Genomic DNA, 27,804 nt, shown 5'->3' on the forward strand with positions numbered 1-27,804 from the left:
TTCTGTCCTGATAATGTCATAGCCAGTTCTGGTTTTCGTGTTACTTGAGAGGGTTCTAGCTAGAGGACTAGTTGTGGGTCCCCATCTTGTACCTTTGGAATGTCCCTGAGTAGGTCAAAGCCTGCTCTCACATGAATCTGGGGAAGCCTGGCAGCCTGGCCTTGCCTCTCCAATGGGAGGGGAAATGAGGAGGGAGTAGGCTGTCTGAACTGCTTGATATGCCTGACAGTGGACTCTCTGCTCACTGACCCTGAGAACAGCTCTGTCCTTTATGGCTCCTCCTTGACCCTCTCCCGCCCTCCAACTGTCATTATCCTGGGGTGTTGATTTCCAAACCTGACAGGTATGGAGAATCACCAGGATACTAAAAAAAGAGGGCCCTATCTATCTCTGGAGATTCTCTTTATTTAACTAGTTATGAATGAGGCCTGGGAATCTGGCACTTTTGTACAGATATATGGAAAGTATCTATTGGAAGGATGAATAAGAGACTTAACTGAGTTGCTGAGGAAGTTTTATTTCCTTTTTTGTCCACCTCTGTGCTTTTTGGCTATTAATGGTCACAAATTGTTTTTAGAAATCAGAGAAAGAATAGATGTCATTACAAAACAAAAAACACATCCTGAAATGATCTTTCAGAAACAATTAATCCTCTTAAATTTGTTCCTCTTTTCCGCAGGGGGACTCGATCTCATCTTCATGCCAGGCCTTGGGTTTGACAAACATGGCAACCGACTGGGGAGGGGCAAGGGCTACTATGATACCTACTTGAAGCGCTGTTTGCAGCATCAGGAAGTGAAGCCCTACACCCTAGCGTTGGCTTTCAAAGAACAGATTTGCCTCCAGGTCCCAGTGAATGAAAACGACATGAAGGTAGATGAAGTCCTTTACGAAGACTCATCAGCATCTTAAATCTGGATTACTACAGCCGAATAATCAGTGTTTTATATGAGAGTAAAGCAAAGTATGTGTATTTTTCCCGTGTCAAAAATTAGTTGAAATTGTACAACTAATTTTTGTGAATACAGACTGCATTTTAAAATTGTAATTATAAAGTACCTTATATAAAACTATCTTTAAAAACCAATAGAAGTGTGACTAGTAGAATATTAATTGAAATGGAGGCTATCAGCCTATGATTTTCAGCTTAACCTCCTGGTGTTAATGTGACAAGTTGATCTGTCTACTTTGCAACTTAAGTTAAATATTTATGAGGAACTGTGCCCCGACTGAGTGCGAGAGGAAGGTAAGCTCACTGGGAGTGGACACTGTATTTTATTATGTCCTGTCGTGACCTGGTCAGTCCTGGCAGGTGCATGGAGACTTGGGGACTATTAATTGATTTGTTGGTATTTGCTTTGGATACAGAATTCCCTAAGAATATTATCTCACTTCATCATGACTTCCTTTACTCACTCTAGAATTTTATGTTGGACACTTTGTAGCTTTTAGTGGTTAGTAGAGGGAAACCTTTTATGATTTAAATACTTTCACTCTACTTATTGGTTACCATCACTGCATGTATCAGCACTTGATGAGTTTAAGATCTGGTATCTTATAAGTTAGAAATTATTTCTGTTTACTCATGGTTTCTGCTTTGGAAATGAAATTTGCTGTGGGTTGAAAGTTGGCAGATGGCACCACAGCTAGGGAGCAATAATTTTGTTGTGGGAATGATTTGGTCATCCTCAGAAACTCAGGAGTCTTAATAGACACGGCTCTCTTACTCACACCCCTTGTCCATCCTGTCACCAGGTCTTGTTGATTTTGCCTCCGAAATGCCTCTTAAATCTATTCTCTCCTTTCGATTGTCCTGTCACTGTTTTTGTCCAGCCTTTTAGCATTTCTAAGCTGGACTAGGCAAGAGTGTCACACCTGCTTCCCTTGCCTTCCATCTTGCCTCTTCCAGTTTATTTCTCAAGCTGTCTTAGAAAACTGATCTTAGAAAACACAAATCTAATCGTGCAGCACCCCTGACTGAGGTCTTTCAGTGGCTGATCAGAGCCTCCTGGGTAGCAAACAGATGGCTTCTGTTGTATACAAAGCTCCTTAAGAGAGGTCTCCTCATCTACTTTTTCTAGCCTCTTGTCTCCCCACTCTCATCTTCTCCTTCTGTAACACTGAGCACTGCAGGCTTCTTCTGCCCTTTGCACATTGTAAGCATGCATTTCTCTCTGTCTGAAATGCTCTTTCTTTTGTTCATCTAGAAGGCTGTTTACCCTTAAAAACTCAGCCATAGCATCATCTCTTCTGTGAAGTCCTCTGCTACTTTCCCAAGCAGAGTGAGTGTTCTTTCCCTTGTCTGAATGGCCCTGGCCATTGATCTGCTTATCATGTTGTCTTACGTATCAAATTTTGTTGTCATATCTGTCCCCTTTACCGTACTGTGAGCTCCAAAGAAGAGAAGTGATCTTTATACTTCTTATGCTTAGTAGACAACTAGACATATAGTGTGTGTATGTGATAATTTTTTAATGAAATAATTGAATACATTGGAAGTGTTGCATTCAAAACAGTCATTCATTATTCTTTGGATAATGGCATAGATTTGATGTTTTATGCGCAAAAGTAAAAACATTTGAAAAATACATTTGAAAAACCCATATTAGGCTAAATATGGATTTGTGCAATATAATATGTACGATGAGAAATGGGAAGGAAACCGAATTCTTACAAGCTATGAAGTCACATTATTGTACTGGTTAAAAATATTGGTAAGTATTATTTTGACTCTAAGGTTAAAATGAATGTTAATGTAGCTGACATGACTGTTGGTCTGAAATGGTTGAGCAGTAAAATTCCTGATCTGCTTCAGGTCTAGAAAGTTTAGTATTATTGAACTCAGTCTATGTTATTCTTCTATTAAACGAGAGCATTTAAAAACCACTCTACCAGCTCCTCAAGTGCGGACAGAATGCCGAGTTAACTGGCCAGAAAATGCAGGGTGCTGAGATTCAAGAAAGTCAGAGGGCCTTAGGGTCTCTGGCCTGGAAAGAGAAGCACTCCCTCATGATCAGTAATGCACATTATTTGTGCAGAGGGTATTGGAAGGGAGAAAATGCCCCTATGATGCAGGTGATGACAACACTGTAACTCTGATTAGGGCATACACAGAGGCTGAAGACAAGGCCTTAGACTCAGGAGGCAAGCACTTCAGTACAGGCTAACATGAGGCAAGAATGGTGAGCGTCTCAGATGAGGGGACAATCTGAGTAGAAGAGAAATAGCAACTAGATCTGAACAAAAACAATTTCAAGTATTGGGAAATTGGAAATATATCAGGGCCCCAACATAGGTGTGTGCTTGCTGTATATACTACAGAACTGTGCTTAATTTAATTAGAAAGTAAACTATATAAAGTTCTAGTCAAGAGCATTACACATTTAATCACAAAGTCTTACTAACTAGGAGATTGATAAATGTGTCTAGGCATGAGTGTCTTACTACGGAAGCTCAGTTCTTGGTCGCAGTTTTTTTTTTTTTTTCTCCCCCTACAGAGATCATTGAAATTCAGTTGATCACACTGCTCTTTAGTCATATGTTTACATGCTTAATTTCTCCACTACCCTACGATCTCCTCAAAGGCAAATTCTCTGCCAAGTTCATGGTTTATTCCAGTATCTACCACCACAGACATGCAAAATAAAGAGCCAATAAATTCTTTTTTTTAATTGTTCCAGCAACATTTATTGAATATGTAACTTTATGTCTGTATAGAGTAAGTTCTCCAATATATGTGAATCTGTTTGCTGGCTTATTCATTGTCCCTTTGCTATGTTTTTCTGTCTCAGCACCAGTCCCAGATTGCTTTAGTTCTCACAGTTTTAAGTCTTGATGGCTACGAGGGTAAGCCTCCTTCCTAATTCTTCTGCAGGAATGTCGAAGAGCCAATAAATTCCTGATGAAGGAATGAACCAGTTTGAATATTGCCCTGTCTGTGCTGTGCGCTTGCTCATTTTTATGTTGGTTGCTGTTTGCTGCTGAGATTCTATCCCCTTGGCATTGTCTCAGGCTTGGATTATTCCAGAACAAATTTTCTATTACTGCGTTGCGTTGTGTTGGGCAGTCCATATATGTGTGTTGCATTGTCTGTGCTACTTTTCCTTCTTAGTGCTCTCTTGTTTGCTTTTTATGGTTGTCTTCTTCCCTATTCCTGGATGGTCATAGACCTCCTGCCCTTTAATGGTAGTTTCCAATACCTATAAGCACCCACCCCAAATATGTTTATTTATATGCTTAAAGTAATAATAAATTTTTCTGAGTAATAACATACACATAAAATATACACACAAGAAGTATGAGATAATGTTGACATAGTATATATGATATATAATTTATAATATACTTGTTTATATATATTTTATATGTATATAAATAAGTATAATATACTCATTTTTAAAAACAGCAATATGATCAAGAGCAGCATGAGATGATGTTGAAGTAGAATATATTCTATACAATTTATAATGAACTTTTTAAAAAGCAATGTTTTTTAAATAAAATTTTTTGGACATTTACTATTTTTGAAAACCTTATTTTAACACCTTTTGAATGATTCAAAATTCTGGTTCTGATTTCAGTTTATTTCAATATTTGGTCTTAAGGGCTGTTAGAGCTGAAAAAGATACCTTCTAGAGAAGCAGATTCAGATGGAAGGAAAACTATACCTACTAAAATTTTCAATCCTATTTACCAATTTTCCAAAGATAAATTTTTTAAAATTTAAATCTGGCTGGTAAATATCCATTTTCTTGATGTGAATATGTAGTTTTTGCATGTTAATCAGAAGGTGCTGCACATTTACTTTGTTAATAAGTGGGGGCTGGAGCTCGAGGTTACAGTGAGCTGTGATTGCGGCACTGAACTCCAGCCTGGGTGACAGAGCAAGACCCCAAACAACAACAAAAACACATAAAAAACAAATAGGTTCGAAGCTTATTGAAATTCTTTCAAAGATTTTAAATCAAGTTAGAAAAGTTCTGCTTATAAGTTTTTTAGTTGTGTAGATGTGAAAGTGTTTGTAGATGTCACACTATTAATAGGTTTTGACAACACAGTCATATAATGATGAAAATATTTCCAAATAGCCATTTTTATATGCACTCTCCATATTACAAGTCTCTGAAAGTAGTTCCTTTCTGTCTCAGTGATGAAATATAACTTTCACTCTGAAAATTCAAATGAGATGTATTTATTACTTTGAAGTTTACTAGTGGCCATTTGCAATCTCAGAAAGGTCAGAAAATGTGGAATACTTTCTCTTTGTGCAAAAAATACACATAAAACTAATATTTAAGTTTACAGCTTTATTTATTTATTTATTTTTTTGAGACAAAAGTCTCTCTGTGTCCCCCTCCCTCCGACTGGAGTGCAGTGGTGCAATCTTGGTTCACTGCAACCTTCGCCTCCCAGGTTCAAGCGATTCTCCTGCCTCAGCCTTCCAAGTGGCTGGAACTACAGGTGCCCGCCACCACGCCCAGCTAATTTTTGTACTTTTAGTAGAGACGGGATTTCACTGTGTTGGCCAGGCTGGTCTTGAACTCCTGACCTCATGATCCGCCCGCCTCGGCCTCCCAGAGTGCCGGGATTATAGGCGTGAGCCATCACGCCTGGCCAGTTTACAGCTCTTTTAAAAGTATTTTAGCTTGAGATGATCAGAGAAATTTAAGTGAATCAAAGATTGTTTGTGGGTACTTCCTATTGCATCCCAAAGAGTTGTAAATATTCTACTATATGTTAAAGGTCTTAATTTTATAAACTTCACATCAGTGATACCCTCAGCACATGGGATGTCTTGCCTGTGAATTATTTAGTAATGCTATTGCTCAATTCTTAATGTGGAATCTACCATCTCACATTTATATATATATATATATTTATAGACAGGGCCTCTGTCTATTGTCCAGTCTGGAATGCAGTCGTGTGATCTTGACTCCCTGCCACCTCCGCCTCCTGGGTTCAAGCAGTTCTCCTACCTCAGCCACCCGTGTAGCCGGGATTACAGGAGTGTGCCATCATACCCAGCTAATTTTTGTATTTTTAGTGGAGATGGAGTTTTGCCATGTTTCTCAGGCTGGTATTGAGCTCCTGGCCTCAAGTGATGTGCCCACCTCGGCCTTCCAGAGTGCTGGGATTACAAGCGTGAGCCACTGTGCCCAGCCCCATCTCAAATTTAAAAAAACATTTCAGTCAAAGTAGCCATTCCATCAGGGATTAGACTTAGTTTGCTCATAAAACAAACTTTTTTTTTTTTTTTTAAGGTAGATTAATTTTGAGAAATATATCCTCACCACTTCATCGCTACCTTAATGTCTTTCTTCCTGCAGCGGTACTGTAAGAGGAGACATGTTGGAAACATCTATTCTACTCAACCTCACGCCCTGAAAAATTTATTCCTGTACTTATTTCTTCAGATTGTCAGCAGTGTTTTCTACTTGTCATCCAATAGTACTTCCTGACAAAAAGATGCATCAGAACTTTTTTCCCCCTAAATTGCTTCACCAGTATTTCATCCGTATTTCCATGATATGAAGAACAAGTATTTTTTAAATGGTATGTTACTTTTTGTCTTTTGCTATTAAGTGAGAAAACTTTTGAAAAGTTTATAAACATTTATGACTATATTTAGTGAGCATTGCTTAACAAGTATTGGAATTAGTATCTCATGATGTTAAGTATTGCTGAACACATTGTGGAGGTTCGTCTCATCTTCTGGATCTGTAGCTTCTGCTAATTGTGATGGCTTCACACTTTTCATTGTGTGTATCTGAAGAGCGAGGTCCATCATTAACCATGGTTAACAGATACCTACTTTAAAAAATCTTTGTGATAATTTCAATTTTTTTGGCTGACTTCTTGGTAAATCTTAATGTTTTCTTTTCCTGGCTGATGAATAGCTTGCACCAGAAACAGAAGTATCAGCTAGTGTTGTCATTTTTGCTTGCATTACAGGCTGAATATCTCCTCTCCGAAATCTTGGGACCAGAAGTGTTTGGATTTGAGATTTTTTTGGATTTCGGAATATATGCATTATAAACTTACTGGGTAAGCATCCCTAACTGAAAGTCTGAAATCTGAAATGCTCCCAAGGACATTTCCTTTAGGCCTTATGTTGGTACTCAAAAAGTTTTGGATTTTGGAGCATTTCAGATTTTGGCTTTTTGACTTGGGATGTTCAACCTGTATTACAGTTATCCTTGGTCTGCTGTTTCTTTGCAAGAATCTTTTTAAGCTACTTGTCCAGTGGCTTTGTTTAGTGAAAACTCCCTAATAGGTAAGCCCTTGCGTCTGGGCAGATACCTAGGAACTGCAGTGCATCTCAATATGCTGAAATCAACTAAACACCCCTCCCACATTATCTAACTCCTGCACCCCTGCCATCTCCCACCACAGTTTGTATATTGTACCTGACATAGGACCTTCTGATTTGCAAGTGGAGGGAGGGGCTGATGTCAATCTAAATTTTAACTTTTAGCAAAATGCAATTTTTTGTCTTTTCAAGATGAAAAGTAAATATTAGTAGAGGTTCTAATGTCTTCTTCCCAAACCCCAATGGGTTAGGTTCACTGGTCACTCCACTTAGTGGCTCTGCCTGAGCTACTGAGTCATGAACTCCATCAGTCCCTCCTCTGTTGTGTGTGCTGACTGTGTATATGTGTGTAGCCTCTTGCTGGTACTGGCCTCCCCATGATTTCTTCATCTTTCTGGTTCACTTGTATCCCGATACAAACCTTTTTGTCTTCTGTCTGAGTGCTCTGGTTGGGGCTGTTACTTTGCCCGCAGTATTTGGGTGGAATAACTTCTTTAAGTTATTCTTTTAAGAACAGAGTGCCTTTAAGACCCCTGTCACCTAGGAAGCAACAGATCCCTTTCCTGTGGGTCTTTCCCTTTCAGACTTCCCCTGGCTGCCAGGATCTATCTCTGAGTATATCAAAGGATTTCCAAGACTAGATTAAAAACTAGAAATACTTTTTAAGTCCCCTACTCTTCGCCTTTCCATTTTCTCCCTCTTCCCATCACCAGTTGCAACTGTTTTTTTATTTTATTTATTTATTTATTTTTGAGACAGAGTTTCGCTCTTGTTGCCCAGGCTGGAGTGCAATGGTGTGATTTCAGCTCACTACAACCTCTGCCTCCTGGATTCAAGTGATTCTCCTGCCTCAACCTCCCAAGTAGCTGGGATTACAGGCATGCGCCACCATGCCAGGCTAATTTTGTGTTTTTAGTAGAGACGGGGTTTCTCCATGTTGGTCAGGCTGGTCTCGAACTCCTGACCTCAGGTGATCTGCCCACCTCAGCCTCCCAAAATGCTGTGATTACAGGCATGAATCACCATGCCTGGCCACCATTTTAATATTGAGGCTTATGATGACAACAGACCATATCATTGCCAGTGAAAAAGATATCTGAAGGAAAACCTATTGTATTTTATTGCTTTGATTATTATGTGTCCCGTGAATGTCATATTTATCCTTTTAGTCTTAAAATAGTATGTTTAAAAAGTACACTTTCAAAGCAAATTGTTGTTTCAATGGTGAGTCAGATCCCAAAGAGTTCACTACTATAAATTGCAAACATTTGGTTTCTCACTGAGGAATTATCTCTCTAGGATTGAAATGCAAAAAATGTTATTTCCTCCCAAGCTTAGAGATAAAGATTACTATATTATTCTGAAGATCTGGGTTGGGATACTGTAGATGTTGACCATGTAGAATGGATACATTGCTGTAAGTCCTAAGTACTTGCTGTTCCTCAAGTCTAGGGGTAAGATAGCAAGTCCTGCTCCCTGTAGGTAATGTAAGAACCAGTGGACTGTAGAGATTAGTTATCTGTGTGGCCATCTCCTCCAGGCCATCCTCCATACTTCCACGATTATCTTCATAAAACATAACTCTGCCCAAGCCACCTACCTGCTTAACAGCTTTTGTTGGTTCTCTATTGCCCAAGGAATAAAGTCCAAACCCTTAGCTTACAGATAGGGCCCTTTCCAACCTGGCTACAACCTTGCGTTATCTCTCTCTCTCTACCCATCCCCATTACTCTTCACCCTCCTCCATGTGCGCGCACACGCACACACACGCACACACACATGCACACACACATATACTTTTTATACCCTTCAGACCAATAATGCTAGGTGCCAACAATGCGGGGTAAGAACTAGATTTATACAATTGAATATGATAATTAGTCTAGAATAAGAAAAGTGTGTTAACAGATAGTGGATGGTTCGGGAATGGAAGAGTCAGTGAACCACCAAAATATTCTAGAAAGTGAGTATTCACCTTTATTGGCACGTGAATCACCTGGGGATCTTGATAAAATGCAGATACTGAATCAGTAGGTCTGAGGTGTCTAGAGTGGGGCCTGAAATTCTGCATTTCTGACAAATCCTGGGTGCTGCTGCTGCTGCTTATTGTTTGCTGCCCACTTTGAGTAACAAGATTCTAGGCTGCACTGTCCGATGTGGAAGCCCTAGTCACATGGGGCAATTTGAACTTAAATTGATTAAAATTAAATAAAATTTAAAACTTACTTCCTTGGTAAGCAGTTAAGATGGTAGCCACATCTTAACTGCTACATAGGCTCATTTGGCTAGTGTCTACCATATTGAATAGTGCTCTATTTCTGTCATCGCAGAAAGTTCTATTGGACAGCACTGTTTTCTAGAGCACTATTTTTCCAAACTGTTTTCTACAGACTACCTCTTAAATCAGAATCTCTGGGAACGGTGGTTGGAAATTTGCATTTTCCGTAAACACTCCAGGGTGCCTTCCGCATGTTAAAATTAGAGGAACACTTCTATAGGGGATCTAAAATCTGCTATCCAGAGGTCAATTTAATGTGAGAATAGGCAGATATCACAGACAGACATGGGGCAGCTTAGCTTAAATTGGAATACCCTCTTGCCAGTCATAAGAATCATATGTAGTTGTCTACAGTTGCCTCAGGTTTTGTCTGGTAGAGATGATTTCTGACACCAACGCTACATAGGCAGCCTGGGCAACATAGTGAGATCCTGTCTCTACAAAGTTAAACAATTAGTTGGGCATGGTGGCACGTGCCTATAGTCCCAGCTACTCAGGATGCTGAAGTGGGAGGATCACTTGAGCCTGGGAGGTCAAGGCTGCAGTGAACCGAGATTGTATCACTGCACTCCAGCCTGGGCATCAGAGCAAGACCCCATCTCAAAAACAAAAAACAAAAAACAAAAAAAAAAAACAAACAAAAAAACAAACCACATAGGGTGGAGGAAGCATAGCCCTCAAGCCAGTGGTATTCTGCAGGTGTGTAGCTGGTCCCCGGTATATTCTCTGGTCTCATACGCCTTCTGGTCCTCCAGGTGCTAACATCTGGTGAGGACCACAGCCTGCATCTGGTTTCAAGGATGACTCCCAATCCTGGAAGGTACAATCAAATTATCCTTTTTCAGATCGATTGGATCTGCCTTTCCTGCCCAGGAACATATTTTCGGAAAATCTTTTTATTTTTTTTTGCCACATTTCAGATATGAAAAGGAGTTCCATTTTCAGGGATCAAAAAGTTCAGCCCAATCTTAAATCAAAATTTCATTTTCTTATCCAGCTTTATGCTTGTTTCTTTCTTCTATGTCCCCCTCCTCTCCCAGCTCTGCTGTAGTCTTGGTGTAGAATTTCATTTTCCTTGCTCCACACCCTTTCTTCGGGCTTTGAAGGTTCTGACAGTCAAGGAGAAAGGCAAAGCTGGCCTGAATCAATGCTAGTATAACCTGGCCATCAGTGCCTTCTACATGTCAAATGCCCAGCTGATTTTCTTCCAGTTCCTTTGTGGGTTTTGTGGAGAACCTCTGCTGGCACTGTGTGTATTGCACCATTCTCTAGCTTACTTCTGACAGTCTCTGCTCAGATCTTGCCCTACAGAAGCACACCCCTGAAGTTCCGTAGCCCAACTGGCAGCCCTCTTGACCAAGTCCTTTCAGGATGACTTGAGTCTATTAATAGCTCCACTTAAGGTGACTACTTGGCTAAATAGGTAATTGGCTGCATACTTGCCCCATCAGACTGGAAGTGTCAGCTGCTCCCATGCTACTCTTGAGGGCTGCTCCAGACAGTCCACAACTATCAGAGTTCTGCTACTTCCCCACGTGCTGGAAGTCACATGTCACATTCTCCCAGGAACTGTTGCCGCTCTCCTCCCAGAACTGATAGTAGCACCAGCATGTCTGATTCTGCCAGGAGGGAGATTCCTCTTTTGGCAAACACTTCCATGCTCTGAAGCAGCCTTTACTTGGCTTGAAGTCATGGCAGGGAATCGTGGGGAGGGGAAGGAAAATGTCACAGCACCCTTACACTTATAATTCCTCTTTCTTCAAAGAGTCTGCTTAATCTCTTTTTTTCTAATACAGCCTGGAGAAGGATGGTGGCGGTGACTAAAGAGTCATTCTGGCTCTCTGTTGGTAAATCCTACATGGATGTATATGTTGGACACCCCTTATCCTGCACCTACATCCTTTCAGACCACTTTTTTCCCTCTAGCCATTGGGTACAGCAGACTGGCTGCATACAGGTGAAGCCAGACAGCACTTCTCACCTGTGTGATTTTCAACCCTGGGATGTCACATCTGAGTGAGACCCTTGCAAGGACCTTCTCAGTCATTCTGGTGAATGTGCAAACCTGGAAGTGTGTGGTAGTTAACACCTCAAGGGGTAATGAATGCTTGGCTAGTGTGAATTAGAAGCCAGTGGATAAATTATCTTCTCTTCCAACCCTTACGCAGACAATTCCGAGGTGTATTCTCCATCATTCCTGAGAGGATTGTCAGGCTAGTTGCAGCGAACTTCTGTGCCCATGGTGGCAACCAGGTGGATAATTCACCCTCAAATTGGCCTTCCCTCTGTTTCCCTCTTCCCAGTCCCCACTCCTGTTTTTTGGGGATCATTTCCCAAAATACTTTCTGCATGCAATTCCTTGTCCCAGGTACTGCTTTTTTGGGGACCCAGTCTAAAACAACATATTCATTACCTCTCTTTAGAATATGGGGATACTTGTCATTTATTGTCCTTGCTTTGTGGAAAACTCTAGACCAAAGGAGAAGTCCCATCTAACATCCTTCTGCACATCATTACTGGAAATGGAAAGCTGACCGTCATAGACTGATTGCCATGCAGAACCCCACACTGCTTAACAGCTTGCACAGTGTTCCTGTTGATGTGAGTTCTTGTTCTTGTTCTGGTTTTTGAATCGGGGGTAATGTGAGGTGGACAGATTAACCTTGATTTAGATGTTGAAGAGGGTCTCTAAGAGCAGGAGTCTATAGTCTCTAAATTGGAGTCTATAGTCTAAGATTACTTTGTCTATATTAGTTATGGTTCTTAGCTTCAAGCAAAGACTAAGAAAAAAAGAGAGCTATTGGAAGGAGTAGTAGATGCTGTGGCATGCCTCCCGATTCCTCATTAGGACTGAGGTATGCTCTCCTCCAGCCCCCAGGATGTTCATTGGAGATAGCTCTGAGCTGAGGCCTCCCCTGCAATTGTCCTTGGCTAAAGAGGGCCACCTTGCCCAAGGTTACAGCCCCTTCTTGGTGGCAGCCTACATCCAATACCTGGTCATTTTGGAGGTGAAAAGCCTCCATTGCTTCAAGGCAGGACACCTCTGAAGAGCCATCCTAGCTCCAGCTCGCCAGGAATTGGCTGAGGCCTATGTGCAGTGCACAGTTTCCTTTCAGGTCCTAGTCTCTGCTCAATCCCGCTTCCTTTCCTCCCTCACAGGTGGTGTTGTTGAAAGCACTTTCCAGTACTCTTTCTGCACAAAAATCACCAGCTCAATCTGTTTCCTGGGGAACTTGAACTACAACAGAATGATACTGGGGAGTTTGCAAAATCAAACTAAACACAGGCAGCAGGAAGGACACAAAGCAGGGGATCCCCAGAGATCTTAGTGGTAGAAACTTTTAAACCTCTTAAACCTCTTAGGGTACCACCAGGGTATCTCTGCTCCATATTTAAATCCCTGGAAGGGAGCCTCTGATTGGCCTTGTTTGGGCTGGGAATCAGGGCCCTGTGATCAGAACTACCTGGGGTAGTGGAGAGGAAAGAGAAGCAACCTGTGTCTTCCAGACCATGGTATCTGAAGTTTTCTTGGAGGAAGTCAAATAAATATGTGGGTTGAGGATGGGAGCTCTAAGCAGAGGATGTGGTGGCTCATTTAAGATAACACATTGACAAAGAACAGAGTGGTGTCAAGATTCTGGGACAGAGGCAAGTTAGAAATAAAACTCTTGATGTTTTTCCCAAGGTCCATCATACAACTGAAATGGAAGACTATGGCTTGCTGACCAATTCTTGCTTATTTATATAGGGGGATAAGTGTCCCTTCAGGTGGACTGAGAGTCACCAGAAGATTTAGTGGAAGGACCCTGCCTCTGGGGATACATATGTAGCCGTTTCTAATAAGTACTTTCTATGTATCAGAAAGCCGCCAAATATCACTGTTCCTCCTGTGAGTTCAGAACCACCTGACAGACAGACACGGGTCATGTGGGGCTAGGTCAGAAAATCAGCTTGATTGATAATGGATTGGTGGATGTAGCCTGGATATACAGCTACATCCTTGTACTAGACTCCTGCATCAGACATATCCATTCTCAAACCAGTCACGAGAAGAACTGGCCAGACACCGTAGGCTTTCTCATTAGGGCAGGCGCTCAGTGCATGGCACAGAGCACTCTTCCTGTGGGGGGTCAGATCCAAAAGAAAGAAACCAGATGGGGCTGAATCCGACATGCTCTGCTCCTTCTGTAAAACTCACCACCCAGAGTGGGCAGGAGTGAGGGGAGGGGTGAAAGGATAGGTGTGTTGCTCTGGTTCTTCCATGTGTGCACACGGAGCTGGGGAAGTGGAAGTGTGGAACCACTACTTGCCATATATTTACATATACTAGCATATCTAGTTTCACAACACTATGAAGTATCACTGTCCCCATTTTATAGAACAGGAAACTGAGGCCAAGGCCATCTTCCAAGGAAGTGCTGGCTTGGGATTTGAACCAAGGAACCAAATATCCTCTGATCTGAAAGCCCATGTTCTTTTCAGTGCCCTTTACTTGCTCCTCATTTGGAGTGCAGGGGAAGGGGAGGACTCCTGGCTCTCTTCTCCAGCCCTCACAGGTGTCCTGAAGCTGCCAGCTCACTTTGGGCCTGGTTGCTTGAGTTACGTCATGTGCCTGAGTTCACAAAGGCTTCTGTGGGAATGTGACAGATTTGAAGGGGCAAACACTGGGCCCGCACCAGGAAGGCTGGGAATAGGGCTCCTTTCCTGTGGTGCTTAGCTTTGGTCTCCCCTGCAGGACCTACACCTGCTTGCTAGACCAGGCTGTCCTCACATGGCCAAAGAGGCTGCTACAAAGTCCCCACCTTGCCTCCCACCAGGACACCCTGGGCCACGGCAAGAGCAGCTGCTTTAGCTCAGCCCTTCAGGACAGGTCTGCAGTAATCAGCTCCTTCCAAGGAAGGGCTGGGCCCACCGGGGTCTCTATTAGCTCAGGCATGCCCTTTAGGCTTAATTCTCTCTGCTTATGAAGGCCCAAGATTCAACCCATCCCCAGCTGGCCAGTCTATTCTGTTGGACTCTGACATTTTCCCCAAACCTGGCTTTTCTCTTGATTTCCTTACAAGCCTTTGTGTCATTCACCAAGTTGTTATATTTCTTGCTTTTTCAGTCTCTGCAGATGTTCCAACTACTACACATCCCCCTTCTCCCCCTCCATACCCGTCTTCCTCTTCCTCCCTCCCTTTATCCTTCTGTCTCTTCTTCCTTCTCTCTTCTTATTGCTCACCCCCGACCTTCTTCTTGACCTTCCCATCTCTTCCTCCCTAATCCTTCCCCTTGAGCCCCAGGGAGATAGGCCTGTCTGCAAAGGAAAGATCTTTGTCACGTGATTATTAAATCCCCAACATGTTATCTAGTAGAAGGCAGCACAATAGGAGTTTTCTTCTAGGGGCAAAGGGGCTATAAAGGATTTCCAAATATCACAGAAAATTACCTGAGGACGCTGAGCTCAGGGTGAAGGTGGGTAACAGTCCCAATCCCCAGGGAGACGAAAGTTAACAAAAGGAGAAGGGAGGGTATTTTATTTTCATTCATTTTATTTTCTTGACAGTTTTGCCCAGAATTATCCCTGTCTGTATTATTATCACTTGTAAAAGCATTTTTTTCATACCATTTAATCTATCAGACTTTTATTAAAGCCTAGATAAAAGTGGGGAAAAAAATCTCATCAACATCAGCCACCAGAAGGGAAATTTCAGAGACGGAGATGATCAGATTTCCAAGTTTATTGAAAAACCTATAGATAACTGCATGGCTGCTCATGCTATTTTATAAAACAAGTGCAGCCACGCGAGCCATTTAATAATGTGGGAATTGTCGGCTGTGCAGATAGTGGACAGAGCATGAGTTCACCTCGGGAAGGCGTAGGATCTTGCGGAAATGAACACTGCGGCACACTGCAGGCCGGCAGCACAGCGTCACTCTGCAGGCTGAGCCTCCAGCTTCTTGGGAGCCATCCACAATGCAGCCAGCCACCATGGGACACGGTGCCCAGGTCTTTCCAAGAACAGTAGAGCCCACACTTATCCCTTCCCATGTCAGCCATACTCTGGAGCTCACATTTGGAGTAGTGACACGCTTTCAAAGGTATTTAATCTCACCACAATCATGAGATAGGTATGAAAACCCCTCTTTTCCAAATGAAGAAATTGACCACCACGGGAGGGAAGGAACATTGGTGAATCCACAGAGTGGAGTGGCAGTGCTAGGGTGATTACCTAGGGGTCCAGTTCCAGTTCCTGTGCTCCTTTTGCTCCATTGGGCTATCCCATCACCAAAAACAGTCTAGAGCTGGAGATGATAAAGAAACCACCCTTTGACCTGCAGGGTTAGTGTGTGAGAATTGGTGGGTGGGTGGGATAGGGGAGTCAGGTTTGGGCAATAGAACAGAGGAGTAATGTATACTCGAAATAGGTTCATTTCCTGACTCCCCCACTTATCTGTGTGACCTTGTATGCGTCACTTAACTTCTCTGTGCCTCTATAAAATGAGGAATGATAATAATATCTACCTCACAGACTTGTGGTAAAGGTTAAAAGAGATAATGGATCAAGCATTTAATACAGTATAGTAATTTGGATAAACGGTATAGAGTTGGGCCCACTTTTGGAATCAAAAGAGATTTGTAAAAGTGCCTCACACATGTCTGTCCTGTAGAGGTGAGCAAGTATTTTCAACCCCTTCCTGATATCTTCCCTGTGGCTAAGAATCCTTACAGGCACTTGGGGCCCCTGCCTTCCCTGCTGTGGACTAGGATGCCTGTAGGTACCAGGTTAGGAGAACTGCTTCTTGGAATTGCCCTGTGACTGTACAATGTGCTATCTGTGGCCCTGCCATTGATTCACAGTATAACCTTGAGCTGACCTCAATCTTACCTGGCTGGGCCTCTGTTTCCTTAGTTATAAAGGGAGAAGGACAGAGCTAGGTTTGAGGAAGTGTAGTGTGTGAACTTCTACATCAGAATCAACTCCATTGTTGATGGCTGAAAATGTTGATTCATGGGCCTTGCCCCACGTTGGCTCAGTCACAATCTCTAATGTTGCTCTAGAATGTATATTTGTAAAAAGTCCTCTCGACTTGCCCCATGCCCTGGCCTAACTCTCAGAGATTCTGATATAATTGACCATTAATGCATAATGAAAGTAAATAATGGATTAATAAATTAAAAATTGATTTACTTTTTAACTTTGGTTGTTTTTAAGATTTTCATGTTTGTTTTTTAGCAGTTTTACTACATGTGCCTAAATGTGGTTTTCTTTGAACTCCTCTAGGGTTCATAACACTTCTAGAATCTGTGATTTGATATGTTTTGTCAGTGTTGGAAAATTCTCAGTCATCTTCTGTGTAAAAATTGTTTCTGACTCATTTATTGTTTTCCTCTCTGGGACTCCAATTACATGTATGTTGGACCTACTTGCCATGTCCCATTATGTCCCATACACACCCTTCTACTACCACCTGTATTTTCCATTCATTTTTTCCTCTCATTCTTTCAGTGTGGATATTTTCTATTGACCTATCTCTGAATTCACTGATCTTTTTATCAGCTGTGTCTAGTTTGCTATTAAACCCATCTATTGAGTTCTTAGTTTTAATTATTGTATTTTTCAGTTCTAGAATTTTCATTTGATTTTTTAAAATAGATTTTAACTCTTTGCTAAAATTAATTTTCTCTTGGACATATTAATCAGTTATTTTGAAAGTCTTTGTGTGATCATTCCAACATCAGAGTCTCCTTAGAGCTTTTTCTTTCTACGTCTATTTTTTCTCTTGGTTTCTGGCCTTTCACATCTCCCAATATGCTTTATAATTCATTTATTTAAAAAAGTTTTTGTTTTTAAATTTCGTTTTGTTTTAGATGGAGTCTCACTCTGTTGCTCAGGCTGGAGTGCAGTGGCGCAGTCTCTCAGCTCACTGCAACCTTCACCTCCCAGGTTCAAGCGATTTTCCTGCCTCAGCCTCCCAAGTATCTGGGCCTACAGGCACATGCCACCACACCCGGCTAATTTTTTTTTTTTTTTTTTGTATTTTTAGTTGAGACAGGGTTTCACCATGTTGTCCAAGATGGTCTTGATCTCCTGACCTTGTGATCTGCGCACCTCGGCCTCCCAAAGTGCTGGGATTACAGATGTGAGAGCCACCACACCTGGTCTTGTTTTTGTAACTTTTTGTTGAAATGTCAGGCATTGTGTATGAAAAACTGAAGAGAGAATTTGAGCATCTGGATGATGCTATTTTCCCCTTAGAGCATTTACTTCTGCTTTTGGAAGTTAGGATAGGGGCAGATTGTTATAATCCAGACTGGGATTGAGCAGATTTGGAGCCAGGCTTTAGTCTTTGTGAATACTGGCTAATTTTGGGTTAGTCCTTATTCCCAGTCTTCAGGAGTTCCTTCTGAAAGCTTGGGTTGCATACCAGGGCCGCTCCTTTTTGGCGATGGCTGAACTATTTTTGTTTCCCCAGGATGGTGGGGCAGTAAAGCTCTGCTTAGCTTTGTAGCCTCCTGGCTGCCAGTTTCTACTTCATTTCTCCTCTTGGCTTCTTCGCTGATCAGTTCCTACAAGCACAACTTCTCAGCTTTTAACTTTTTCTTAAGAATCAACAAATGCTTTGAGGCAAAAAGCTGTGCCAAGTATCAGGTTCAGTTCTGTGCTTTCTTTCTCTCTGAGATCTTGGTGCCTTAAGACCTCACCACATTTGATAGCTCTCTGATGTGTTCAAACAGGGCATTTCTATTTGTTCTTGGTAGTAGAGTTGATCTGAATATGTTAGCCTATCAAAGGCAGAAATGGAACTCCCTGATAATGGTTTTTAATCTCTTCGGGTGATTTGAATGTAAGATGCACTGGACAAAATCGACTCCTTGCCACATCATAAGAACCACCTTAGGCTGTTGTTTAAAAGTGTTGGTTTTTCTGGTACTATCCTAGATGTACTGAACCAGAATTTCCAGAAAAAAAAAAGACTGATATGTTGTGCTAGCAAGTGCTTCTAACAAAGGCACACTTGAGAAGCACTGAATAAGTGGCTCTTTAGAATCCTTTTTGCTATGGTTGCCTGAGCATATTCTGGTGACCCTAGTGACCCCACCCATGCAATGAACCCTGTATATATAGTGGCAGGAAAGAGTCTGGTTATTCTGATATGCAGAGGGGCATGCCTTTACCACCGCCTTTGACTTTATTTTGCATTCTGTAACTTCATGAGTGGTAGCTCTCTTTGCTGAATTATTTCTAATTTTTTCCATGGACATTTTAATCAGAGATGAAAAATGACTGCTCTTTTGCTAGCAGTTCAATCTAAGAGGAAGTTATTTGCCTCTTAGAGGTACATTAATTTGCAATGGCTTTCATGCAGAAGGCAGAGGGATATTGTGGACAGGGACTTGGATTCTGGGGATCAGGGATAAGCCCAGGGTACTTGGCTCGGGAATTGTAGTAGTCACTTGCCCCTTCCCTTCCTCCCTCCACTAATGTAAGTTTCCTTTGCCTGCTTGAGGGTATCTCCAAATTAGGTTCTTTTCCAGCTACCAGTGGTAGGACTAGAGTGCAGTTCTGACCCTCATCTCTGGAACCCTTTCTCACTCCTGCTAGCTCCTCTCCAGTGGATTCCCCACTGTCCTGCACCAATTCCCTCCCCTTCGTCTCTCGCCCACCTTCTTTTCTCCTTTTCTTCTCTTGTCCTTCGCTTCTCTTCTCCTCACCTCCACCCCAATCTTGTTTCCCCCATTCCAAATTCAGAACAGAGGCTGTAGTGTCCTCTTGTGGACCTCCCTCAACTGCTTCAGCCTTCTCCAGGACCAGCTGTCAGCAGAAGCAGAGCTCATGCAGGAGGGCAAAATGGTCCAATTCCTTTTCTCAGGGCTATCTAGCAAGACCAGTTCCTGTGGTTCTCTCTGGCTCATGTGGGGATGCTTCCCACTTTGGAGGTCTATGATTGTCCTAGTCCATGGCTGCCCAGTAAGTGCTACTTAAATCAGTAGGGAAACAATGAAGTGTGCCCAGTGGTAAAGGGGCAAAGGACATAAACAGGTAATTCACACAAGAGGAGACACAGATAGCCACAAATATAAGAACTATTTAATTTCACATTTCATCAAAGAAATGCAAGCTGAAACCATGTGAGTAGTAAAAAATTATCAGACAAGTCAAGTTTTGGCTATGATGCAGGGAAATGGACACTCATACTGCTGGGAGAGTGTATGTTTTTTAGTCTTTCTGGGGAGAAAATTGGCAGAATATAACAAAAATCTATAATTTTCTATGACTTTTGAATCTGTCATTCTACTTTAAGGAATTCATCCTAGTGAAATAATGTATGTGATCTGCAAAGAGTTATAGACAAGTATATTCAGCATGAGGCTGTTTTATTGTAATAGTGATGACTGCTGCTACCCAGCGAAATACAACCATACAATAATAAGGGGTTGCTACATTCATGCCAGTTGTACTCTCTGTTGTCATTAAAAACATCATACACAAATATTTAAAGAGGAGGAATGTTCAAGCTCTTTTTTTAAAAAAAATAAAATAAAAGCAGTGTATCATAATAATTGCATTTTGGTGGGGAGGAACGAGCATAGAAAAAAGATCAATGGATGCAAAATGTTACCATGTCGGTCTTGTGTGTTTTATCATACACAAAAATCTAAGTAATATGATTATTAAAAAAGAGAAGAAGAAAACAAAAATTCCTAGCATGTGGGAAGACTGGCCGGCCTGCATTCTAGTCCTGAATTTGCCTCTTGTTCTCTGTGAGGCTTTGGGCAGGTCACCTCAGCTCTTTTGATGGGCAGTTTCCTCATCTAAAGCAGATCTGGCCCTGTGTAGCAGCATTCATGTCTGTTCAGTGCTTTATCAGTCCCTTTGCTAACCCTTGTTTTACTTTGATCTCACATCTGTGCCTTGTAGATCAGCACTCTGTGGGCTGTTGGCTGTTTTACCATCACTTGATAATTGGGTATCTCCAAATTCGGTTCTTTTCCAGCTACCAGTGGTAGGACTAGAGTGCAGTTCTGACCCTCATCTCTGGAACCCTTTCTCACCCCTGCAGGCTTCTCTCCAGTGGAGAAACTCACCTTATTTTCATGTACTGTGATACAAAGAAAGGTTTGTTAAGGGTCATTGGAGGGCAAGCATTTGAAGGAACTAGAGTAGCCTGGCTAATGACCTGGTGCAGTGGCTGAGTTACAGCTGGTCTGGAGGGCAGATGATCCACAAGGTTGGGTCTGGGGTCAGTTAGTAGTTGAGGATGGGGGTGTTGGGAGCAGATCAAGGCCAGGACTGAAATAGCCTAGGAAAAGTGTTGAAAACAGAAAACAGTCATTGAGAGAACTGCTCCAGGTTGAGGGGATGCTCTAGGAATGGTAGCTTTGCTGGAGGTTCAGCTCAGGCTCCTGGGGGTCAGATACCAGTACTTGGAGGCCTCAAGAAAACAGTGGGAGCCAGCCCCGTAGGGCTTAGCTGGGCAAAGGAGAGACATTTTTAAGGCTGTGAGCAGGCATGACAGGCATTACTGGAGAGCCCAGACACAAGGATTTGGCACATGCAGGCTTACGTGCAAATTGCAAGTCTGCATTTCTGTAAAATAGACAGCAAAGGAAAATGTGTAATAGATGGACCAATCTAAAGATAGCCTGGAAAAATGAACTCACTTAAGTAAAAACCAAGCAGTTTACTTCCTGCTCACTAGCAGGTCGAAGCCTAATCTTTAAAACTGATGTCCTTATCTCAGAGCTCCCCAGGTGATAATATTAGCCCTCACTGACATGGTCTCTATCCTCTCCATAAATACCTTTCCCTCTAACAACAACAATAAAAATGTAGCTTTCTAGCCCACGGGGCTGTTTTTTGATTCCTAATATGCCCTGAACTGAACTCCTTGGTTTATGGAAGAAGCTCAATGTGAAACTGCAGATCGACTCTTTCATCACAATCCTTTTAATTACTGCACGTACCCAATTTTATTATCCAATTATGGGTAAGATTAAAGTTCATCAAACTACATGTTTTATGTGAAGTTCCTTCATTTCCAAAAGATCAGTGGAACATTAAAGAACAAATGAAACAGTCAGTTGCAGATTATACAGGTTGATTTATTATTGATCTTCCATAAACAGCAAAAACTGGCTCTGATATTTTCCCCAGCATAATAGGCCTATGTATACAGTACCCTGTATATCTTTTCATTTCAGCCTTGAAAAAAATACGATATATCCCCAGTGGGACTCATAATTTCGCTGAATGTATAGTGCTTAAGGCTCCACAGCGCCCAGCCAGTTTGTTACAGCAGATGGATGAAAGCCCACTGTTTCATGAAATTGCTTTTGAATATTTGCAGGATGACCTTTTCCCACACTATCCCACGAAAATGCATTAACTCCTTCTGCACAAGATGGAAGAATGCTTTGCTGAACCACGCTCCTGCAAGGTGAAACGTGACAGCTTTTAATATAAAATCTTTCCTGACGTGTTCCCCACTGTCAAAAACAATCTCTGTTTCCTAGAAGTTCCCTTTCAGAGAGAGGAAAGTGGAAGGAGCAAACACAACTCCTGGGTGACATTTACCAAGGTCACACAGCTGGTGGTGGGTGGTGCCAGGATTATAATTCAGGTCTGGCTATCTCCAAAGTGTTTGCTTCTTCCATGTCCCTGGAGCACATTGTTTATGCCTGTATTGTAGCTTTATCCTTTTCTTTCCTTTTATTTGAGCAATTTTAGCCCATTTTCCTTCCATCATAACGTGAGCTTATGGTTTTATGTCTGTTCCTCTTCGCCGCCACCCCTTCAAGTGTACCTTGCATTTAGTAGCTACTTGGTGTATCACTCAGGGTTCAATCAGAGAAGCAGAACCACCAGGAGGTCCTGCATGTATTAATATATATCAGGTTTTGTTATAGGATTTGTTAGAGGAATTTGGCTTTTGTATCTTGTGCTAGAGCTTGAAGTCCACATACCAGGTTGTTGGGTAGAGAAGATGGATGTGAAGTAGAGGAGAGCGAGAGCATGCTGGAACCCCCAAGCACAAGTTGGAGACCATGGGATGGACTGGGTCCTGGGTTGCTTCTTTTGCCTCTGACCTTGATGGTATAGGTGTTCTACAAAAGCCGGGGCCCCTCATCCTGCAACCAAGCATATGTTCCTGGTCTGGGAGTTGGAGAAGCTGAAGCAGGATGCAGGGGAAGCTGGAGCAGTTGCAGGCCTGGCTGCAAGTCAGATCAGTGGCAGCATGCGGGAGCAAAAGGCTGCTGCTTCTCTTCTCTCCAAATCTCCTCTAAGGATCTCCCTTGGGCCCTGCCCTAATGGGAAACCTACAGGAGAGGGAGTTCTGGGAAATGTAGTTCATCTTAACCAAGTTGTCACATTAGAAAGTCACTGTGGTCCACTTCTGTCAACTTGACACCCACATGGATCACCTTCAACCATACTCTCCAAATAAAGACAAGAGCAGAGTCATGCTTCTGCATAACATGACACAACCAATGCCCACAGAGCCAAACACTTTCTCACCCTTTCCCCAGAAGAGGGTGGAAAACCCCTTTTTGTCTTGGACTAAGTCTACTCTTGTCTTAGCTGCTTCACACTCCCCCTTTGATACATGTTAACTTAAATCCTGAGATACATGTGCAGTTGCTACTAACCCCATCTATGTAGATGATAAAGGAATGGCAGAGGTGGAAACACATATGTGGTTCATATATATGAACATGTATATAAAAATTAGAAAGACATACTCACAAATATTATAATCCTTATTTCTGCAACCGGTCACATGGTCATAGCTGGTATTTACAACCACCTTTATTCATTGTTCATTCAACATTTCCTTTGCCTTCAGCAAGAATGGCAGGTTGTAGGTCTAGGCCAGGAATCAGAAAACGTTTTTTGTAAAGGGTCATATATTAAAATGTAGGCTTTGAGGACCATTCAGTCTCTATCACAACTACTCACCTGGGAATAGCTGTGTTACAACAATAACTTTATTTACAAAAACAGGATTTACCAAGCTGGATTTGGCCTGTGGGCTATAGTTTGCTGATCACTGGCCATGGCCATGAGCAGTTCTGCCTGAACTGGGTTGTATTTTAGTTTTACATTAACTTTAATCATAGAACAAGGGAGTACTAAAAGGCATCCCAGAGTATTTCCTGAATCCCAGACATGCTCCTCCTTACCCTATTACGTAGGACCAACCCATTTCACTCGTGAGAGTCAGGATCAATCATTCCCACCAGTGCAGTGACCCCTGTTGCCTGATGACTCAATGACAAGAGGGGCTCAGAGTGGCTGGGTGGCAGACTCAGCATCCAGGTCAGTGGAACCACTGGTGTGTCCCCTGGTGGAAGCATTCTTCTCTGTGGTTGTGAGACATCTAGGCACACAGCCTAACGTCATTGGGATGAAAAGTGTAACTTTTGTTAGTAGATATCTAAGGATAATAGGGAGATAAGCCACTTTGTCCCTGGTTAGAAGCTGCTGGCCCCTGATGGAAATACTAGAATTTAGCAGTCTCCATATTTTTATTCAGTTAGCAAACACTTATTAAGTACCTACTGTGGTGCCTGGCTCTGGCTGGAATGCAGTGGTCACCAAGACAAAGATTGTTGCTCCTTTCTGGAGTTCCCAGTCTAGCAGTGGAGATAGACATTACACAAATCAACAGACACAGAGTTACAAATGGATGCTATGATCGAAAATAACAGAGGGGACCTACTTTAGTTAGGGGGCCATAGAAAGCCTCTCTGAGAAAATGACTTTTAAGATGAGACCTGAAAAATAAGAAAAGTAGATTTATGCTAGGACCAGTGGGAAGCGCATCCGAGGCAGGGAACAGCTTGATAAAGGCCCTGGTTTTTTTCCAGTCCAGTTTGGGTGGAGAAGAGTGAGCCATGGAAAATGTGGCGTAAACTTGGAGAGAGAGTCACAGGATGGATTATGCAAGGCTGCAGGGCTAAACGGTTAGGATTTTATGCACTGGGTACATTGGACAGCCATGGAAAGGTGTTAAGCAGGGAAGTGGCTGCTTTGGTTGCTGGTGGAGAGTGATTAGTAGGAGGGCAGGAGAGGATGTGAGGAGATAAGGCAGGAGGCCCTTGCAGTCATCCCAGTAAGACATGAGGGCACCTTGGGTCAAGTGGTTGTTGTGAAAATAAGTGGGTAGATACTGAAGATACATTTTGAAGGTAGTATTGTTAGTGCTTGCTGAGGGTTTGATTGTAGAGGAAAATGGAAAAGGAGGAGTCAAGGATGACTGTCAGGTTTTGGGCAGGTGGGTGCTTCTGTTATGTATGTACTAGAGAAGATTGGCAGAAAGAGAGGGTGAAATGAATTTTTTATTGTAGTAAAACATATATAACATAAAATTTATCATCCTAACCATTTTAAAGTATACAGTTCAGTGACATTAAGTACATTCACGTTATTGTACAGTCATCACCATCACCCATCTCCATAATTTTTCCATCATCTCACTCTGAAACTATGTGACCATTAATCAGTAACTCTTCATTCTTTGACCCCCCTCCTGCCCTTGGCAACCACTATGCCATTTTCTGTTTCTATGAATTTGACTACTCTAGGAGTAGTATGATAAGTGGAATCATATCTTTTTGTGATTGACTTATTTCACTTATTTCACTTAGCATTATATCTTCAGGATTCTTCCATGTTATAGCATGTGTCAGAAGTTCCTTCCTTTTCAAGGCTGAGTAATATTCCATTGTATGGATATACCACATTTCATTTATCCACTCATCTCTCAATGAACACTTGGGTTGCTTCCACTTATTGACTGTTTTGAATAGTGCTGCTATAAACATTGATGTACAAATAAGGGCTGAAGTTCCTGCTTTCACTTTTCAGAAGTGGAATTGCTGGACTATAGGAGAATTCTGTGTTTAACTTTTTGAGAAACCATATTGTTTCCATAGCAACTACACCATTTACATTCCCAGCAACAGTGCACAAGTGTTGCAATTTTTTATAACCTTGTCAACATTCATTTTTAAATAATAGTCATTTTAATGGGTGTGAAATGGTGCCTCATTGAGGTTTTGATTTGCATGAAATACAAATTTAAGTTTTGACATGCTGGGCTTGAGATTCTTGTGAGACATCCCAGTGGAGGTGTCAGACAGTTGGATGTCAGAGGCTGGAGTTCTAAAGAAAGGTAGGGTTAGAGGTTAATGTTCATGTCACCAGCACATAAGTGATTGTGCAGGGCCTGGAGGAGGCCACTGAGAGAGTTAAAGGAGAGCACCCAGAGTGGGTCCTGTGGAAATCAACCAAATAGAGGTGGGGGAGGAGAGGGAGAGAAAAGCCATTGCTGTATGGGGAAGCGGGAGAGTGGTCCTGTAGAAGCCCAGAGAAGAAGCTACTTCAAGAAGGATGGGGTGGCCGCCTGTGTCAGGGGAGCTACAAGGCCAGGTGAATTCAGGTAGCCTGGGGTCACCTAGATGCTGTGCTGGTGCAGAAGGGATTTGAGGAGCTAGGGCTCCAGCAAGTGTGAGGTGAGCTTGAACCATCATGGACGGTTTTCATTGTAGCCACTGAGGTTACTGCTTTCAGAAACTGTATCATTCAATTATGCATTCCCTGTCTGCAGGTTGATGGAACCTGCAGAAGTGCCCATTGTCCTTTCCTGTTTTAAGTGGGTAGAGGACAGTTTTCCATGAGGTTCCATATTAGGCCTTGCTAAAGCCTCTTTCTGGAACAGAGAGTCAGCAAAATTGTTGGGTCCAAAAGAGGGATGCTTATGCAAACTGGGATGATAGTTGGGATGATAGTTGGCTCTGTGAGTGTCCTGATGTATAGAAATGTATGTCATTTAGGGCTTGCATTGGTTGCATATGACAGAAAACTCATCTAACTGTCATGTAATCACACAAAAGTTGGTTTTTCACATGTAACAAGAATACTAAAGAAGCCTGTTCAGGACTGGTTCAGTTCCTTAAAGGATAAACCAAAAGTCCAGTTGTCCAGGTTTCATTTGGCTCTCTGCTTTGCCATTCTTAATATGTGAGTTTTATCTTCATGGTTGCAAAATGGCTGCTGTTCTTCCAGCCTTCACTTTCACATTCCAGGCAGAAAGAAGATAGAAAGGCAAAGGCACAGACCATGCCAGCTGAGTCGGTTTTGTTTTCCTAAGTTCTCACACAGTAAACTTCTGTTTGCATCTCATTCGCTGAATGGGTTCACCTAGTCTAGCTGCAGAGGAACTGGAGAGGTATTTTTAATTGGACATATTGCCATGCTGAACAAAATCAGAGTCCTATTGTTGGAATAGAATATGGAGAGAAGGAGAAAATGGGTATTAGCTAAGTCACTAGCAATGTCTGCTGCAGCTAGGAAGAAAGACTAATGGGCTGGGGGTTCAGGAGAGGAGGAGGCAGAGCATAAGAAAGAGTAAGGGTCGGCCATGGTGGCTCATGCCTGTAATCCCAGCACTTTGGGAGGCCAAAGCGGGTGGATCACCTGAGGTCAGGAGTTTGAGACCAGCCTGGCCAACATTGTGAAAACCCATCTCTACTAAAAATAAAAAAGTTAGCTGGGTGTGGCGGCACACGCCTGTAGTCCCAGCTACTTGCAGGGCTGAGGCAGGAGAATCACTTGAACCTGGGAGGCAGAGGTTGCAGTGAGCTGAGATCACACCACTACACTCCAGCCTGGGTGACAGAGTGAGATTCCATCTTAAAAAAAAAAAACGGCCGGGCGCGGTGGCTCACGCCTATAATCCCAGCACTTTGGGAGGATGAGGCGGGCAGATCATGAGGTCAGGAGATCGAGACCATCCTGGCTAATAGGGTGAAACCCCGTCTCTACTAAAAATACAAAAAATTAGCCAAGCGTGGTGACAGGTGTCTGTGTTCCCTGCTACTCGGGAGGCTGAAGCAGGAGAATGGCGTGAACCCGGGAACCCGGGAGGCGGAGCTTGCAGTGAGCTGAGATCGCGCCACTGCACTCCAGTCTGGATGACAGAGGGAGACTCTGTCTCAAAAAAAAAAAAAAAAAGAAAAAATAGAGAGCAAGGCCACTGATGCCTCAGTGGTGCTCATTACAAAGCTGAAATGTCATGTCAGCAGTTTTTAAACGGTGCTTGAACTATTTTCACCTCTTTCTAAATGCGTCTTTCTTGACTCAGCAAATACCCAAAATGTTTCCTGTTACTCTAATTTGTACACTCATTTGAATCTCCTTCTTTACAAATGCCCAACTTGTGAGAC

The 27,804-nt window shown here is 42.4% G+C and overlaps 1 protein-coding gene across 5 annotated transcripts in view; it reads left to right on the plus strand.

Moving 5' to 3' along the window:
* LOC105493114 (methenyltetrahydrofolate synthetase) overlaps nucleotides 1–27,804 on the plus strand; it is a 235,313-nt gene that overhangs the window by 52,188 nt on the left and 155,321 nt on the right. For 3 of the 5 annotated variants that reach the window (XR_011626276.1, XR_011626273.1, XR_011626275.1), the window contains exon 3: nucleotides 680–1,246. Coding sequence is in view for 1 of the 5 variants with exons in the window: in XM_011760563.3 (XP_011758865.2) it covers nucleotides 680–912 (233 nt within the window). In the remaining 4 variants the exon portion in view is untranslated. Of the gene's footprint in view, nucleotides 1–679; nucleotides 26,991–27,804 lie in introns of those variants that run through there. The other 2 variants (XR_011626274.1, XM_011760563.3) reach the window with 2 other exon arrangements.

The sequence above is a fragment of the Macaca nemestrina genome, chromosome 7 (assembly GCF_043159975.1).
Source record: "Macaca nemestrina isolate mMacNem1 chromosome 7, mMacNem.hap1, whole genome shotgun sequence".
Taxonomy (NCBI): domain Eukaryota; kingdom Metazoa; phylum Chordata; class Mammalia; order Primates; family Cercopithecidae; genus Macaca; species Macaca nemestrina.